Source organism: Caretta caretta, chromosome 12 (genome assembly GCF_965140235.1).
Source record: "Caretta caretta isolate rCarCar2 chromosome 12, rCarCar1.hap1, whole genome shotgun sequence".
Lineage (NCBI taxonomy): Eukaryota > Metazoa > Chordata > Testudines > Cheloniidae > Caretta > Caretta caretta.
The window spans coordinates 9,951,913-9,969,927 of record NC_134217.1 but is presented as its reverse complement, the minus strand read 5'-3'; the positions used below and the strand labels follow the sequence as shown (position 1 = coordinate 9,969,927).

The window sequence follows — 18,015 nt, the reverse complement described above, 5'->3', positions numbered from 1 at the left end:
AATACTATGCATGCTTAAGTATATATTTAAAAGCTTAACTAGTAGTTAAAAAATACTATTTACGTGCAGTGTGGGTGGTGTGAAATTAACTATTGCACGTACATATTAGAGAATCAGTTGATTTCACAAGCTGTATGGTGATGCTATTAATCTGTGTTTGAAAGATTTTTTTAAGAAATCTACATAAGACCAGGGGTGCCCCAACCTATTCAGATAAAATAACTAACCTGAGCTTAACTGATCTTTTGAGGAATGGAAAAGCTTCTGCTAACTTTTCATTTTCACAGCCCTCTCTGTAGGGACTCATAGGGGAAATGAATATGGTGAGAGGACCTTTCTGGCCTAGTCAAAGATAATAAGAATAAACATATCAAGAGAGCCCACTCTTGATAGATTTTCCAGTCTGTCTGTTGCTCTAAAACATTTGGGTGAGCCTCTGAATTTTTAGGTGCTTATCTGAACCTAGAACCTTTTGAAGTTGGTCCATCAGTATTTCCTATCATCGGGTGTCTTGTTTCCAGGGGGATCTGTTCAGTGTTTGTTGATATGTGTATGTACATCAAAAGATCAGAAACACATGGTTAGACCACTTCTGACATAGCTTATGCTATTAGGAGTCAGTAAATACATTTGTTAGTCTCTTAAGTGCCACAAGGACTCCTTGTTGTTTTTTCTAGTAAAAATAATTGGCTCTGTTCCTAAAGCTAGTAGGTTTCCTTTTTGATAAAAGATGATGTGATCTTTGGGGGGTTAAGGACTGTGTCCACCACTCAGTTTGGAAAGCACGTCACACCGATTGGGTGTTACTACAAACTAATTATAATTGAGGTGCTAATTCACTGTTAATCTCTTACATAATACTTAATTCTGGCATTTATTGAAAAGCATTCTGCAGTCAGTGCATGAATACCATTTGGACCAAGACTAAAGGAGGCAGATGGAGGGTTTTCCCAAGAGACAAATATTTCCCCTTGTATTGGATTTGATACTGAGAGTTATGTAGAAAAAATGGCATGGTACTGCATGCCAGGGACACCCATTGGCTTAGATCCAGGATGAAACTCAGGGTGTAATTTTCAAAAGCATCTAAATTCCATTTTCAGAAGTGACTTAGGAGCTTAAATCCCACAGTGACTTAGGCTCCTAAGTCACTTACATGCTTTTGAAACCCTCCCCCACAAATATTACAGTTGTCCTTTCAGCAAGCCAGAGCTCCAGAGATGAAAAGGCTATTTAATTAACTCACTGCATCATCTAGCTTGCTCTGTTGAGCTTTCAGTACACAAGGACCACGCTTGCTACATCCCTTTTGAATTATTTCTGCACTGAAAAAGCTTCTCCTATTTTCTGTCTGAGTTTTTTCTCCAAGTGAATTGTTAAGACTCCAGTTAAGCAATTACTTGCTCCATAAATACTTTGGACTATTCTCTCTAAAGTAGGCTAGACCATGCAAACAAAGCCTCACGTCTGCATGTTTAGCATTTCAATTGCAATTTTTTAATGAGAAAATAAAATGAGTTCATGGAAATTAACTCCCCGTAGCCCTGGAAATTTTATAGGATTCAGTGAACTAGTCTCACAGTTCAGGAGAGATGATAAATTTCAGAAGGAATTAAGATAAAGTGACAACTTTTTAGCAGAAGAACCATTTTTAATCCCAGTAATAAACAGATGCTCAAAAGGTTTTCATAAATCTGTTCAGCAAGAAAATAGAAATTAATCTCTCTCAACACACTTGCTGCCCAGAACGTTTATCGGGACCAAAACCTGTGCTAAAAATATTACAGGATTCGAGAGAAGATGGAAACAGGCTAGTTGCTCACTTGGCTGATAACAAATGAAATCTCCTTGAAGAGATTATCTGAAATGTGACTTCTCGGGACATACACAGCAAGATGCCTTGGCGGAGATTCAGCTTACCCAAAAAAATAGGCTCCTATGCCCTTTGTGACTCTAGACTAAGGCGATGTCAGTATCTTCACCGCAAGCACATTTGGATGAGGTTCATCATTTTTATAATTCACCCATAAAGATCTATCTGTATTTGAGCACCAGGGCTGAGTCTAGAGACCATTCTTCTTTATAAAATAAAACAACACTTTTAAAACCCAACAAACAATATTGTTATGTAGGATCATATGCTTAAAACGGTTAAAATAAGACAGTATTATTTGTGTGAATTGACATCCCTTTGTTTATGAACATATAGAAAGGAGAAGCAGCCTGTTCCTACTATTCAGAGAGTATATTCAAATGTACCATGGAAAGTAGCACCAAGAGCAGAGAAAGTTCTGATTCTTCAGTGGTTACCTTGTTCATGTATGTTGACTGAATAAGAGATTTGTGTCTCTCACTGTTTATTGAATAGAAGGAATCCAAGACAGGAAGCAAAAAACTGCCAATGGGAGAGAACATCAGAAAAAGATGGCAAGTGGGGGACGTACATGACATGTGGAGAGGAAAAGAGAGTTAAAGTAAAATCCAGGAATGACATTGACTCCAATGTAAGTTAAGCATTAGTACAGCTCAGTCCTTCTGTATGTATCTACAAAGCAAAACACAGAGCAAGTATATATGGTGGAAAAATCCAATCTGGAAAACTGAACCTATGGAGGAGAACTGGTATATCTTTGGTCTGTAGCGAGAGGCACAGGGGCCGTATGTCTGCGTCTTGGCCCCAATTCAGTACAGCATTTAAGCACATGTGTAAGTACATGTGTAGTCAGCAAAGCACTTGAGCACATACAAAAATCTCATTGAAGTCAATGGAATTTAAACATGTGCTTAAAGTTAAACATGTGCTTTAGTACCTGACTGAACAGGGCTGGACTGCTGAACTGGGGCTCCTGAGAGAATTGTGTGGACACCTGAGTGGCAGTCAGGTATCTGTAAGGACTAGTGTCCTGGTACAGTATGGGGGCGGATCCAATTCCAGCTGCTGGATCCAAAACCAGAGGGTGAGGGGCCTATGGGAAGACCAAGCTGAGAACTAGAGTGAAAAGAAAGGATGACAGCCTTCTTTCTCCATTTGCCCTGCAAATATGGAAAAGTTCATCTGGAAAGATTAAGGGCCATATTTTCAATAGCTTCCCTTTTGCAGGTGCAACTTGTCCCTCTAACATTTTGCATTCACAATCAAATTGCAGAATTGGAGTATTGTTTGCCTCTATAAGCACAAATCAGGAAGTTAGTGGTGAAAACTTGCACCCTTAATTTCTGTGTTTAGCTGTTGGGGAAATGTAGGAGCAGATTGCATTGATTCTTTTCAAAGTTAGCCCCTAAATATCACCAGCACAAAAAGAGTTACACACACACACAAATATGTTCCTAGCTGTAACACATCAAGCTAGAACGGAAGTGAACTCCAATAAAAAGATGGCAAGGTGCCAAAGCTATAGTCATTTGAATTCCTACTGGTAGCCCTGTGAGGTGGTGGTAGGGTGGGGGGAAATTGCGCAAATTAACCCTTATACAAAAAAGAGGTGCTTGTGGAAATAATTATCGTTAACAAATAAACTTCTTTAATATGTTTCAATACGAGGCTGTCTAGTTAAATCTTTAACTTCTGTACTTAAACAATTAGGCCAAACCATGTGTACTTAGAGCTGACCTAATAATGCCGTCTGAGTACAGAATGTGAACTGACCCACAACTTGCAGTGCAGCTGATTTTAGAGTCCAGTGTTTTGTTATAATGTGTGGCTGATTTACTCATTGGGGTTCTGATCCTGTTCCCACTGAAGACAAGGGCAAAACTCCCATTGATTTCAAGGGAAACAGGATCTTCCTGGATTTCTTGGTATCTAATAAAAATAGATTTGTGCAGTATGAGCAGAGTCCTCTGTCTTATGTTATCATCGATGGCTATAATCAGTTTGGTCTTTACTATTAAAAGGTCAGCTAGTTTATTAAGACTTTAACATCATTTTCAATAAGATCTGACGCAGTTGATGACCCTGACATGATATAGGACAAAATCAATATACCCTTTTATAATTTCAAGGTAAAAACAAGGACTTCAAAAGGCAGTAACTTTAGATTCAACTTACTGTAACAGGTGCAGAGGTCTGTATTTTGTTTTCCACTCCCCTAAGTTAAAACAACAAAATGCAATTTTTTATAGAAAGTAGAGCTGATTGAAAAATAGGAACCTATTTTTGTGACAACTAAAATTTTAAAGTGTTCAAAATAAACCTGCTGTTTTTAAAAAAAAAAAAAAAAAATCCAAAACTTTTATCCCACTTTTATTGTGTTTAAACCGAGTTTCTCGTAAACAAAAAATTTCAGAAACTATTTACAAAATGTTTTTGGTTAAGTGTTTGCCTTTTTTATTTTTCCCCATAAATTATCTGTTGGCAACACCATCAACTTGTTGTAAAAAATTGCCAGTTTGAAAGGTATTTTTGATAAAAAGCTGTTTGAACAATTTTCACCCATTCTAGTCCTAAGTTGTTGGCTGATGTCTAAGTACAATATTAAAGTTTGATTGTGCTGTTCTTCGGGAAGGTTCTTGGTTCATTGACTGAGCTCAGGGGAACTCCTTGAGGAAGTTTGTTCTAATCTTAAACAGTCTCCCAAGGAAAGTGGTGGGTGTTCTGTAGACTATTCAACTCTGTGGAGAATTCTCCACATACACAGCTAGAAAACAGGGATGGGTGGCCGGAATCAAGATTCACTTTCTCTTCTTCCCACACCCCCTTCCAAGTTTTTACAACTTCATTCCCCCCCCACTCTCCCAAATCATTACCAAAGTGGGAAACATGTTTGGGACCTTTCCTGTTCTTTCTGTGCTCCTGTAAAGAGGGCTGTCACAGTAGCTGTCACAGCCGCGCTAAACACCTGGAGAAAAGAACAACAGTGAAAGGTCAGGTTTCAGAGTAGCAGCCGTGTTAGTCCGTATTCGCAAAAAAAAAAGGAGTACTTGTGGCACCTTAGAGACTAATCAATTTATTTGAGCATAAGCTTTCGTGAGCTACAGCTCACTTCAGGAAAGCTTCAAAGCAGGGAGAAGGGAGGGCCTCAGCAAGCGGGTATGAGAAGGTGTTGGGGAAAGAGACAGGAAAACGTCAGTGATCCAAAGGAGAGTATGAGAAGAGAAACCTACCAGCAGCCAGGAGACCTGAACCCCCTTTTGTCTCTCAGAATCTGTGAAGGAAAAACAGAATTTCGAGAGAATGGGAGAGACGTGGGAAGTGCCGGATGCGTGTTATTGCATGGCAGAGATGGATGCCACTCTTTGTTCCATTGCGGAGCTGATGTTGAAACTATCATGCCATATCTGCCAATGGCTGCTTCTATCTGAAGCCTTCCCAGGGCTCAGGATACCATCTGTACTTTCAGAGAGTTAGTAGGTGGTGGCAGTAAGACAGAGAGAGACCTCTAGTAATGAAATAAGTGTTTAAAAACCTCTTTCTCCATATTCTACTTACATTGACAGGTCAGGCAGCTCAAGAATGAGTTCAATTAAGCAAATAGCTTTCCAGGATATAAATGGATTGATAAAGAATAATTCTATTAAAATGTTTCAAATTCCTTTCAAGTCTCAAATGGGGATTGCAATAGTAGAGGGATTTGAATGACAAATAAATTAGTTGCAAACTTTTATTCCTGATCTTGTGCGCTTCATGTGTGCACGCACTGTTTACATACATGTAGTATGTACATGCATAGGGGACTGCATTGTGTGCAGTAAGCTCAAGGATTGTAGTTATACCTGGCTTCTACGCAGGGGGACAAGGGGTAGGAGGCTCTTTGCTCCCTCAGGCATTCAGAACACACATAGTCTAGACCATCATTCTTATGAAAAGAACGTTTTACAAAATGTAAGACTAGAAATGTGTCCATTGGTTTTTATTTTTATTTTTTAAAATCCATTAAAAGCTGTTATTGCTAAACAAGTAGGAACATAGGAATTGCCAGACAAGACTGGAGGAATGATCCAGTAGTCTAATATCCCATCTGAGAATGGCCAGCACTAAATACATTAGAGAAAGGTGCAAGAATTCCTGTAATGGGCACTTGAGGAGTAACGTGACCAGAACGGGAAGCTGCTTATATAGTCACACTCTGGCAAATCTCACAAAAGTTCAAATTGAGAAGAAAGTCCCAGAGATAGTAATGGGTGCCTTATAAATGCTTATAATTATTAATAATATCACAGCTCCTTCCAGACTTGGCAGCCGTGGGACCTCCAACCACTGAGCCTGTATTATGTGTATCCAGATTGTATTATGTCTGGCTCCGCTGTAAGAACTTATTAAAGGCTTGAAACCATGAAAGACTGTTAATAGCTAGCTGGAGGGTGGTTTATCAGAAGTGTAGGTATTAAGCAGAGATGGGATTGAGCTATAAAGTTGAGATCTGGATCAGAACTTTCCCAAAGTTTGTGAGCATTTGTTCCATCTCTAATGATAAACCTAGGAAAATTCTACATAAGTCCTTTATTTTTCCTTTACATTAAACACTCGTTTTTCTGCTTTCTCCCTTTACTTGCATCTTCCGTCTGACAGCAATGTGGATACAAAGGAGTTGTGTGGTAAGTACCCTTTCGCTACCTCGATAAAAGCAAATTTTAATGTAGACTTTTCTTAACTTTATTTTTAACAAGGCTCACACATACTTCACTCCAATACAGAATGGGGCCAAGATTTTAAAAAGCGGGATTAAAGTTAGGCGCATGAATAAGTAATGGGATTCAAATAGGCTCAGGAATTGCACTTTCTGTTGACTTCAGTAGAAAAAATTGGGTGCTTGGCAATCAGGTTGATTAGGGGGATGAACTTTAGGTTTTTAAAATCTTGGTGTAAGTGAATTAAAGAGTGGGGCATGAAATGGGGTGGAATATAGTCAATCATGCCCCCTTTTAAATCACTCTCTATCTTTCATACAGCAATATTCACTTCAATCTTGGATCCCTTCCAATGAAAGTAATTACTCGCCCTAGCCCTTGTGCTTTAGCATAGTTTATGGTTAACGTCACTACGCAAAGTTTCCCATTACCGCAGAGGCTCTTGATAAACTGGTTCCTCAGGTATCAAAGGAGCCTCAAATAATGGAGGGGCTGGGGCCATTCTAAACTGACTAATCAACTGGACGGACCTTGCACTCCAAAGGGAGACTTTAGGTAACCGAATACATTGGTTCAGGGCTGAATCGGGGCTCTGCACAGGGATTGGTTGCTGCCACCCTTCTTTGATCATAGCATAATAAAATGTCCCCCCACTCTCCTCACTAGAGCCTCATGTTAGTTGATCAGGATTCCACAATCTCTATCAGCCTATGCATTGGAGATGTCATTAATAAACTGGAATCAGGGGTTGTGTAGAATGTGTCTTGCCGTTCCTGAGCTGTGAATTCTTAGAACATATTGTACTGGCTTTCTTGTTCAGCAATGACGCTGGGAAAGTTTTACGCAGTTTCACAATATAGTTAATGAGCACAGAACTGTACCCAAAAATAAACAGATAACATTCAGTAATGTGTGGTTAATTTCAGGCAATGCCTCATCTGCAGGCTTCAATAAAACAGCATTACTTTATAGTACCAATTACATATTTGTCTTTAGGCAAAGCTTAATGTTTTACAGCGGGTAGCCTACAGTACATATAATCACCAGAGCGGCCCCCACTGTTCATAGAAATTAGAGGTAGAAAATATCTATAAGGACATTTTATCCAACTCCCCAGCTAGAATAGAGTGGGATTATTTCCTACAGTGAATTCTCAAGTGCTTTGTCTAGATTTTAAATGACTCATGTAGCGGGGCTTTTGCTACTTCCCTTGGGGAGATTATTCCTCAGTCTAATAGACCCCTTGCTGTTAGGAATTTTTTTCTGCTGTTCAGCCTGGAGACGTCAGAAGAAGTTTGCTTTTTTGTTTTCCAATACCTTGTCAGCTGCATTCCCCGTACCTCCTTCAAGATGGCACAAAGGAACAATTACATTAAAAAAGGAGCCATGTAGAACAACCTTCACAATGCATCCGTGGCTTTAGCATTATAGCGTTCACAGATCCCTCCAAAGACAGCAATTGTGTAATTAAAAATCCAGCATCTAGACTCTAATCAGACTCCGGCAATCAGTGCTGTGCTCTCCGGTGGGTTTGAGCTGATCTTATGGAAGTTAGTTTTTATTTTGAACAGTGTTAAAGACTTGTGTGTCCTTATTAGAGTGCCAGGCCTTGTCGACCGAAGAAATTGCAATAGGCTGGGTGGGTGCTAATTTCAGTTGAAAAATGGCTTATTTTGGTTTAGTTTAAATCAGTTCCTAATTCATTTGTACTACACTTAAATAAGACACTTTTCAACTGCAGTTAGTATCTGCAAAGCCTTTTGCAACAGTTTAAAACTAAATCAGTTTAAAATCACACCTTAAATTAGAATGGTGCAACCTTTTCGTGTCAACAATCCCATGCTTGTAATCAGACTAGGATACCTTTGGAAAAAACCTTGAGCTGCTTGTTAGGCATGGTTTATTATTTAGCAAAGTGGGGTAGACTGAGACGAACCCATCATTCTGGCATGGAGTTCAATAGGGGGAGTCATACTAAAGACAATTAATCAGATTTTGTTTCCTAACTTACTTTGAGCCAATTCCTAGGTGCACTGAAGTTAGCTTGTCCCATTCATTGAAACTGACATATGAGAAATTGAGTCTAGAATGATATCTCTTGTGTTTGCCAATTATGTGTTTTTCCACTCCACCTTCCTTGTTTAATTGGTCTTCCTTGTTTCCCACCCCGTTAAACTAGTAACAGCAGATCACATTATAAACTTAGATTGAAAATAGAGGTAAAGCAGCATTGTTTGATGAGACCTTTCTTTCTCTGACAATCCTATAAAACAGAAAATTATACAGCTGTTGCCCAGGGTGAGATCACATTACCAGGGAATGGAGAGTATATGTGGGTTTGATCAACAATCCCTGTAATTAAGCTACTTGGAAAAAAGAGTTGTAAGTGTCTGTTTGTTTGGGGGTAGTAACATATGTTCTGATGAAGATGGTTTTGCAGCATTTTGCTGGGCAAACTGATGAGCAGATTTTATGAATAGAAATAAAATCTCATTTGTCCTACATTAATATACACAGTGTTCTTACCTGTTCAGATACAGATGGATCGTGATGTTGCAGCAAGCTTGTGTTTTGTGTAGTCTTGGTTCATTGGATGGCCATGCTTTGTCTAACTCACTGGAAACAATTATTTAGTTTTAAATTATTCTGTTTTTAAAGGAGTAGGAGGGTGGGGAAGGAACAACCATGTGAAATGTACAATAGGATTTCCTCTTGTGAATAACTCCATTGCAAGGGTGCCAATTAAGAGGGGGTGGAAGCCTCCCCTCCCCCAGTTTCATACCGGGAGGTGTGCAAGCTCCCAGGTGGAGCCCTTAACTACAGCACAGCATTACTGTGAAATGTAAGTTCTGCAGAGGGGAGGTGCCTCTGGGCAGGGAGTCAGGATTTTGTTTACAAACAGAGGCAGGGTGATTAAGAGAAGAAAGGGCTAGTGATTAAATTAAGGATATGGAAGTTTAGCCTGTGAAAAAGGAATGGGGGGCAGGGGAGGGATGGAGGAAGGAAGGAGGGAACACAGTGGACTCCGAAAAAATACAGAAAAGCACTGAGCCAAATTCAGAAAAGGGGGAGATTTGGAGGCATAGGTGGAAAGAAGGAGCCAAACCCAGGGAAGGGCTAGCAGTGTATAGAGAAGTTCCCACTACCTGTGGTACTTATGTGGCCCTATCACCATAGTATCCGAGGCTGCACCTCACAATGTCTAACGTATTTCTTCCCCCAGCCCCTCGGTGAGGTAGAGCAGAGCTATTATCCCCATTTTACAGATGGGGCACTGAGGCACACACAGACTAAAGGCCAGATTTTCAAAGGTATTTAGGCACCACTGAGATTTTCAAATGCACCTAGAAGGTTAGGTGCTTTGTAAACCCTATTAGATGCCTCACTGCATCTTTGGGTACCTAAAAACCTTTGCAATTCTGTCCTTAAAGCACTGGCCTGGGGTCAGAGAGGAAGTCAATGGGGGGAGTGGAACCCAGGTCTTTCAGGGCTAGCTCCCTATCCAGCAGACCAGCCTCTCTTTCTGCTGCATGCTGAAAAAAAAAAGAAAAAGAGAGGATTCTGATAGATGGGAGCAAAACCAAGGCAGCTGGTTCTCTGAGACTCCAGCAAACGGTTCCAGGATGGATGAAAAGCATGAAAAGCAGCCCTGTAGTTAGGAAAGAGGTTGGAGAATGAGAGTCAGATGAGAGGAGATCACTTAACTCCCACGGGGTGGTAGGTTCTGCCCCAGGCTGGGTTGTACAGCAATGGCTGCTGGGCAGTTTTACATTTTAACTGAAAACCATTTTGTTCGGTCATTTTTTCTTCTGAGTTTGAGAAACGGAAGGAATGAGAAAGTGTCGTATAATTATCCGATGCGTTTATACCTCAAATTCTTAGGGTTTCAGCCGCATTCAGGCCAATTCCAGAACAAAGAACAGAAACTGCATCCACAGAGTCCATAAAGTCGACGATTATTGTCATGATTTTCATTATTCATAGGCACCACCTGTGTGCTCAGCACTGTTCAGAATATGCCAGAAAATCCAGTCCCCAAGCTAAGGCATACAATATGTGTAACTCTGGATAAGATGGCTCAAATATTTAAGTATGAAGTGTATATTTATTGACCACTCGTTATCACATGTTCACTGTGATGTTTATATCTATGAGTGGAGGCAACTGATAGCAATAGAAGTTTTACTTAAGGACTAGAAGATTTGACCCTCCAACTTTCTTTCTAAAGGAAGAGCTGCACACCCATCCCTGAGCCCCCTCCCGGAGACAGCACCCCATACCCTCTTCTGCACCCCAAACCCCCTCCTGCACCCAAGCCTCAGCCCTGACCCCCCTCCCAGAACCAGCACCCCGTACCCCCTCCTGAACCCCAACACTCTGCCCCAGCCCTGACCCCCCCGTCCCAGAGGCAGCACCCCATACCCCCTCCTGAACCCCAACACTCTGCCCCAGCCTGGAACCCCTTCCTGTACCCAAACTCCCTCCTAGAACTTACACCCCCTCCTCCACCCCAACACTCCCCAGGCTCAGCCCAGAGCCCCCTTCCACCCTGCAAATGCCTCTGCCCCAGCCCAGAGCCTGCACTCCCTCCCTCCCTCCCGAACCCAAACCCCAACCCCCTGCCCCAGCCCAGTGAAAGTGAGTGAGGGTTGGGGGAGAGCGAGCGATGGGCGGGGGGGATGGAGTGAGTGGGATGGGGCCTCGAGGAAGGGGTGGGGTAGATCCTGGGTTGCCCTTAGATTCAAAAAGTGATCTTGGATGTAAAAAGGTTGGAGACCACTGATCTAATCTGTCCTCGTGTACAGCATAAGCCACCAACACTACCCAACACCTGCACACTAACCCAACAACTGAAATGAGACCAAAGTATTACAACCCACAGGAGACTAGACTATTATATGACACAGACAGAGAATAGGAGGGACTGAGATGCACCGGAGCCTGAAGCCCCACAATGATGGGGAAATGATTAAGTGAGATATATCCAAATAATCATAAAGTGAGAAATACCAAGATAATCCTGGCAAGTGACCCCCCCCCGCCCACATGCTGCTGAGGAAGGCAAACCCCCCAGTGTCACTGCCAGTCAGACTTGAGAGGAAACTCTCTTTCCCAACCCAATGTCAATCACTTAGACCTTGAGCGTGTGAGCAAGAACCAGCCAGACAAGCACCTGAGAGAGAGAATGCTTGGAGCCACCTCAGAGCCCTGGCCTGTCTCCACAATGTCCTATCTCCAGGCATGGCCATCTCCTGGTGCCTCAGAGGAAGGACATAAAGAAAGAGACCAACCGTGCCAGAATACATCTAGGGACATAGGACATAAATCTGAAGTGAGTCCCAGAGCTGTTGAGCCCAGCCCCACCCCCAACCCCACCTGAATAATGTCCCTGGACAGCTATGCAATAAGAGAGAACATTTTTTTTCCTTGATCCCTGAGGTGACCAGCTTAATTCTGAAGTAGGAGAAACAGTGAATCAGCAGAACATCCTGGATGTGTCATTGCTCCTACTTACTTCAGTGGGAGGAATTAAGTAGAATAATGCAAATCAACTGAATACTTAAAATTAATTATCAGTAATATCTACTTAAAAAATGAAACTAGGAGAATAGTAAGAAAGTAATAAAGTATAATAACCTCATGTTGACAATGTACAAATCACGGCCCCAGTCCTGCAAGATGTTCGCAGGATTGGGGCCTATAAAGGCACATTGGGAACATCTTATAATAAAGGCTTCAAGTCTTTCACAGGGATCACGGATTCCGTGACTTTCTGGGACCTCTGTGACTTCTGCTGCTTCAGTGGCTGGCACGGCTGACCCCAGGGCCACCCAGGCTGCCCCCACCTCCCACCCCCGCCGCATCGGCGGCAGTGGGGCCCTGAGCCACCCCCTGCCTGGCGCAGCAGCATATGCTGGGGCACCCTCCCTCCTCCAGCGCCTAAGATTTAGTTAAGGGTATTTTTAGTAAAACTCATGGACAAGTCACTGGCTGTGACTTTTTGTTTATTGCCCGTGACCTGTCCATGACTTTTACTAAAAATCCCCGTAACTAAATTGTAGCCTTCCTAATAATGGATCCGATGTCTGGTGCTCACCTTTCTGGTTCCTGTGGCTTTCAACACAACTTCAGTAATTCCCAATAAAGACCAAGCAATGTATTACAAATGTTTTTCAAATTATAAAAGAATCCAGCAATCTTGATTTTTTAAAAAAAAAGTTATTGACTCTCAAATCCTTAATATATTAGGCATGTGCTACCAGTGATTTATACTTTCCTAAATAATGAAATCTGTTATTGTACTTTGGGGGATCAAATTTAAGATCAAAATATTGGAGGCGAGAGAGACATTCTAGGATTTTAACTGCTTCTTAGAAGTCAGCTTCTGCCATCAGAACAGCTCCAGCATGTAATGCATACTGGAAACTTACAGTCACAATTAACAAACCCCATCTGTGGCATGGCACTTTATGTGAAACCTATTAACATCACATTTGATGTATATCAGTTCTACAGTGTGTATATATATACCAAGACTATATTTATATAAAATCTTGGTAAGATCACGCTAGTCCAGTGTGTTAAATCTGTCCTTAAAACTGGAAAGAGGCATGCAGATTAGCAAAACAAGAATTCTTGAGGTTCTGCTCTAACATACACGCACAATTCCTGTAGGGCAAGTGACTGTGCTGTGGTATGGCCCTTTGTGGGAAGTCCTCCCATTTTATGTGCCTGGCCCTATTTTGTTGTGGCTGCCCTTCCATTCTGAGTGACCTCCATGGATCTTGACTTGCATGGTGAATTCATAAGCAGAAACATTTAGAATAGAGGTAATTTAAATTGCTTACAAGTGAATCACACACAAAACCTAAGGCTACACAATTCATACCTGCTGGCAAAATTCGGCCCTACGTAACTCCAAGTCTGGATACAAACCATTCTATTTCTTTGTGCTCTCAAAAACGTTCTCTTGCAATTACGAGTTCAAACCAAACACAGTATACACACTGATTAGAGCTATCCCCTGCCACTAGCAGATTTTTTGTTGTTGTCCGTGGAACTTAAGGACCACATAAGAGCTTTCACTTTACCAACTATGAAATGGATTTATTTTATCTTTTCTTTGGATGTCTGTCTACTCCTTAGCGTGATTTATTTTTCTTGTTCATGTGAAAATACAATCTGCTACTGCTGAAAATGAGCTGTTTGGCTTATCTCTGGTTGAGCGCTGAGGTGCTGTGTCACTTTGCTATCATTCCAATCACTGCCACGCAAGCCACTTGGCAATGTTCCTGGGCTGCAGACAGATATATGCAGTTTTAATTAAGCCAGAAGAAGCTAAATAATGGAATTGTCTCCTGGGATTTATTTATAGCCAACTTCTGCAGAAATGTCACTTCAATATTAATTTTCATTTTTTGATGCTGAGGATTGATACTAGCACCGGGTTTTGCTTTTAATCCTAGTTCATGCCAGTTATATGGAAACTAGTCAGCTTTGTGCCTAGATCTCAAACTTATGCCATGTGTAGTTGTGGATGCTGCACGTAAGTTATCGTTTCTGTTATATATGTCTAATTTCAGGAATTCACCACTTATGCATGAAATGTTTCAGGGCTGAAATCTGTCATAGAACTATTGTCTGTATATAAGCATATCTGTTTTAACCACAATGAAATAACTGAGGCTTAAATCCAGCGTACATAAGTGAAAATGAGTTGGATAGTTCCAGCCCTCTCCCTGGTGAATGTACATCCCAAACCTGCTACCCAACTTGACATGAATTGTCACCTCTTGTGATCAAAAGCTCAGGGTTGCAATAGCAGAAGCAAATGGCAGCTGAAGAATTGGGAGCACTGTCACACTATCCCTGGCTCCAACAATGCAAGTCCCTCATTTCTTGAGCATGCAATCCCTTGGTTTGTTCTTCTGGGAAAAAGAAGTGTTAACAGGTATCACTCTGTCTGGAGTGGCTCATCACTGTGAGTGACTATCTCAGGGCAGACTATCTGAAAACAAGGGCAGACACCGCAAACTGTGGTGGTATGTTCTATAATTAGTTTTCACTAAGCCAGTAACAAATGTGAACTCCTGGATCACTGTACCAATCTTACCATGGAGTCACAGACAGTTCCTTTAGCCTCTCCAACCTATGTTGCCACCCAGACAAACTGAACTTTGTGATAAAAGGTTACTTAAACCTAGGTTTCAGAGTAACAGCCGTGTTAGTCTGTCTTTGCAAAAAGAAAAGGAGTACTTGTGGCACCTTAGAGACTAACCAATTTATTTGAGCATGAGCTTTCGTGAGCTACAGCTCACTTTATCGGATGCGTCCGATGAAGTGAGCTGTAGCTCATGAAAGCTCATGCTCAAATAAATTGGTTAGTCTCTAAGGTGCCACAAGTACTCCTTTTCTTTTTACTTAAACCTAAAATCAAACCACATTAGATTGCTCCCAGTCCCAAAGGACCAGCCCGTTACCCCAGATCAACTGATACTCCAGATCTTACACCAAAGACAACACTGGCAGCCAATTCTATAGTAAACTAACTATAGCTAAGAAAAAAGAATGAGAGCTATTGAGAGATTAAAGCAGGTAAAACATAATCAGTAAATCAAAGTTTGTAAATCCAAAATGATAGCAGAGGTGTAGTAATCTGCCAGTTTCCCAAAAATCTTTTCAGGGCTACCCAGAATAACTCTGGGGGATCTCCATCTTCTTGTTCAGTTATTCTACGCCATTAGAAACCAAACAGTCCAGAGACAAAGGATCTCTTTCAGTCAGTACTTATGGCTTCTTTTCATAGACAACAATCTGGCAAGTGTCTGTACCCACACAATGGCTAGTTGCTTTGAATTTAGCACTCTTCTTCATTTGAATTCGATGAGTTATTTAGTTACAGGGATATAGATAATGTAAATGTCTGCCATTACATTATCATAGGAATAGACAAGTGAAAACAATACAAGTAATGTTCCATTAGTTTTCATGAAGTACTAACACCTGAAGGCACTCTGACATTAACACACACTTTGGTCTAAGGTTATTTAATTACCAGGCATGCATAATGTAAATGTAATGTAATAGTAAACAGCAGGATAGAGAGAGGTGAAAACAATACAATTAACATCTCCTTTGATCTCTATTAACACACTAGTGAATTGGCCTGAACATATACTAATACATTTAACTCCTTTGATATTAGCAAAAAGAAAAGGAGTACTTGTGGCACCTTAGAGACTAACCGATATATTTGAGCATAAGCTTTCGTGAGCTACAGCTCACTTCATCGGATGCAAAGCTTATGCTCAAACAAATTGGTTAGTCTCTAAGATGCCACAAGTACTCCTTTTCTTTTTGCAAATACAGACTAACAGGGCTGTTACTCTGAATCCTTTGATATTCACACTCAATTGAATTGGCCTATGGCTCTGGCCTGAGCTGGTCTGTCAGCATCACAACAGGGAAGTGAAAAATAAGTTAGAGGTGCATGTTTTCAGGTGTTGTGTTGTGCTTTTGTAACTCACGCATTTTCTGTAGTGCCGTGAGGCTGCCATGTATGAGACAACACCATAACGTGGACAACTGCCTTTCGGGTTCTCAGGGAGCAAGGAAGGGGCTCAGCACTTTTAAAGAATTGACACTGCATATGAATACCTTTCTTTCTATGGAATTTCTCAAGGGTGATAATGTTGAGAGCTAAGGGCTGAAACTGTCCATGACCTTACACCTTGTGTAGTCATTTGCATCTTACAGGATGGGTGACAAATAATGCTACCAGGTGTCAATCAGACTTTGCACATTGTAAAGCAATGGGGGTTTGGACCTTTGTTGCCCTGATGAGGCAAACCTCAGACTCCCTCAGCATGGAGCAGAGTGTGCCTTTGACACAAAAACAGACCCGTAGTTTGTTTGCCCATAGCTACGTTGGCACACTCACTTCCTTGCATGGCATAATATGCTGAAACAACTGAAGATGCTGAAATGCTGTCAGAAATCTTCACAAGCAGTGATTCTATTCACAGATTCTGTTCCAGTTAGAATGCAATGGGTGACATAGGGTCAGAACCGCAGCTGTTATGAATTGATGTAGATCCATTGACCTGAATGGAGTCATGCCAGTTTATACCAGCTGATGATCTGGCCCACATTCTGACCTTCTTTGAACCTTTTTTGTGGTGAGGAAGCTAGGAATCTCATGGCAGGGGTAAGGAGAGTAGGGGACAGACTGGATTTCTGTGACACTTCCAGTACACTCTGGTGTTGGCAATAATTCAGAAAAAACCTGGCATTTTGGTAAAGTGTGGAAATAGACATGAAAGAACTTTAAAACTACCACCAAGTTAATAGCTATTTTCAATGGTAATTTCTTTGGCTTGTGCCTCTCTTCACAATGGGCCTGGACTACACAGGACATTCCACAACCCACCTGTTTATTGTGAATTTAGCTCAGGGTTCTCAAAGCAAAGCATAGTAGAAATATATATTTTAAAATGTAATTAAAATCTTCACCAAAAAGGCTCTTGCAACATTGAACAGAACTGGAATATTAAGTTAACCTAGAATCTTCCCTTTATGTCCTCCATTGGTTCTCCAGATTATTTTGCTGATCATATGGGAGACTATGAAGATGTTTTGGCTTCGCTGGAGACCCTTAACCTCTCCATTCTGAAAGCCATGGACTACACCAAGCGGGTGAGTCGTTGTTATTATTATTGTAGCTTATGCTATGCACGAGAGTGTGGCTAGATAAGTTTTCTCCAAGCTCATGGGTCTAAAGTAGGCATGGTTAATACTTTTCTTGTAGTCATTTTCACTAAGGGTAAGTAGGATAGTAGCAGAAACATTATCAAAGTAACAACACCAGGGACTTTGTCATCAGAGTGAACAGTGTGTTTTGAGATGGCCTTGTAGGAAACAAGTGCCATTGTGTTACTGTTACTGTAGATAAGGAGTTCGAGAGGCAAATCTTAAACGCCCATGGGATAAAATTGTAAGCCTGATGATGCATGCAAATTATGAAAATGTTGCCTAAAAATAATCTATCAGTATAAAATACCTTCACTGGGTTATCTGCTCTGTTTTAGAAAGATCTGTCTTATACATTAGCTAATGATTGTCTTTATATAAAGTGTCTGCCTTCTACCAATATCTAGAAGGCATTTGGCATCACAGGAATATAGAAAACAAATGAGTTTATAAAAACCATTCATTTTTATTCTAAAAAGCCCTTAGTGGCCAAAGCATCAGCAGTTTAGATATCAGGGTTTTAAAATGGAAAATAAATTATCAGCTTGTGTCATCAAATGGCTATATATGTATAGGCTTACGTATTGCCAATGCTGCAAGCTATATTGTAAAAGCTGATGACTGGAGTTGTTTCTAAACCCTAGTTTAGAAACAGTCTTGAATTCTGCAGCATGTGAAAAATTATCTGTTAGCATCTCA

At 41.0% G+C, this 18,015-nt stretch overlaps 1 protein-coding gene across 3 annotated transcripts in view; it reads left to right on the top strand.

Annotated features, from left to right (window-relative positions):
* NECAB2 (N-terminal EF-hand calcium binding protein 2) overlaps positions 1 to 18,015 on the top strand; it is a 359,662-nt gene that overhangs the window by 181,017 nt on the left and 160,630 nt on the right. For all 3 annotated transcript variants that reach the window (XM_075118339.1, XM_075118338.1, XM_048870602.2), the window contains exons 4-5: positions 6,509 to 6,534; positions 17,165 to 17,262. In XM_075118339.1, the coding sequence (XP_074974440.1) occupies positions 6,509 to 6,534; positions 17,165 to 17,262 (124 nt within the window). The remainder of the gene's footprint in view (positions 1 to 6,508; positions 6,535 to 17,164; positions 17,263 to 18,015) is intronic.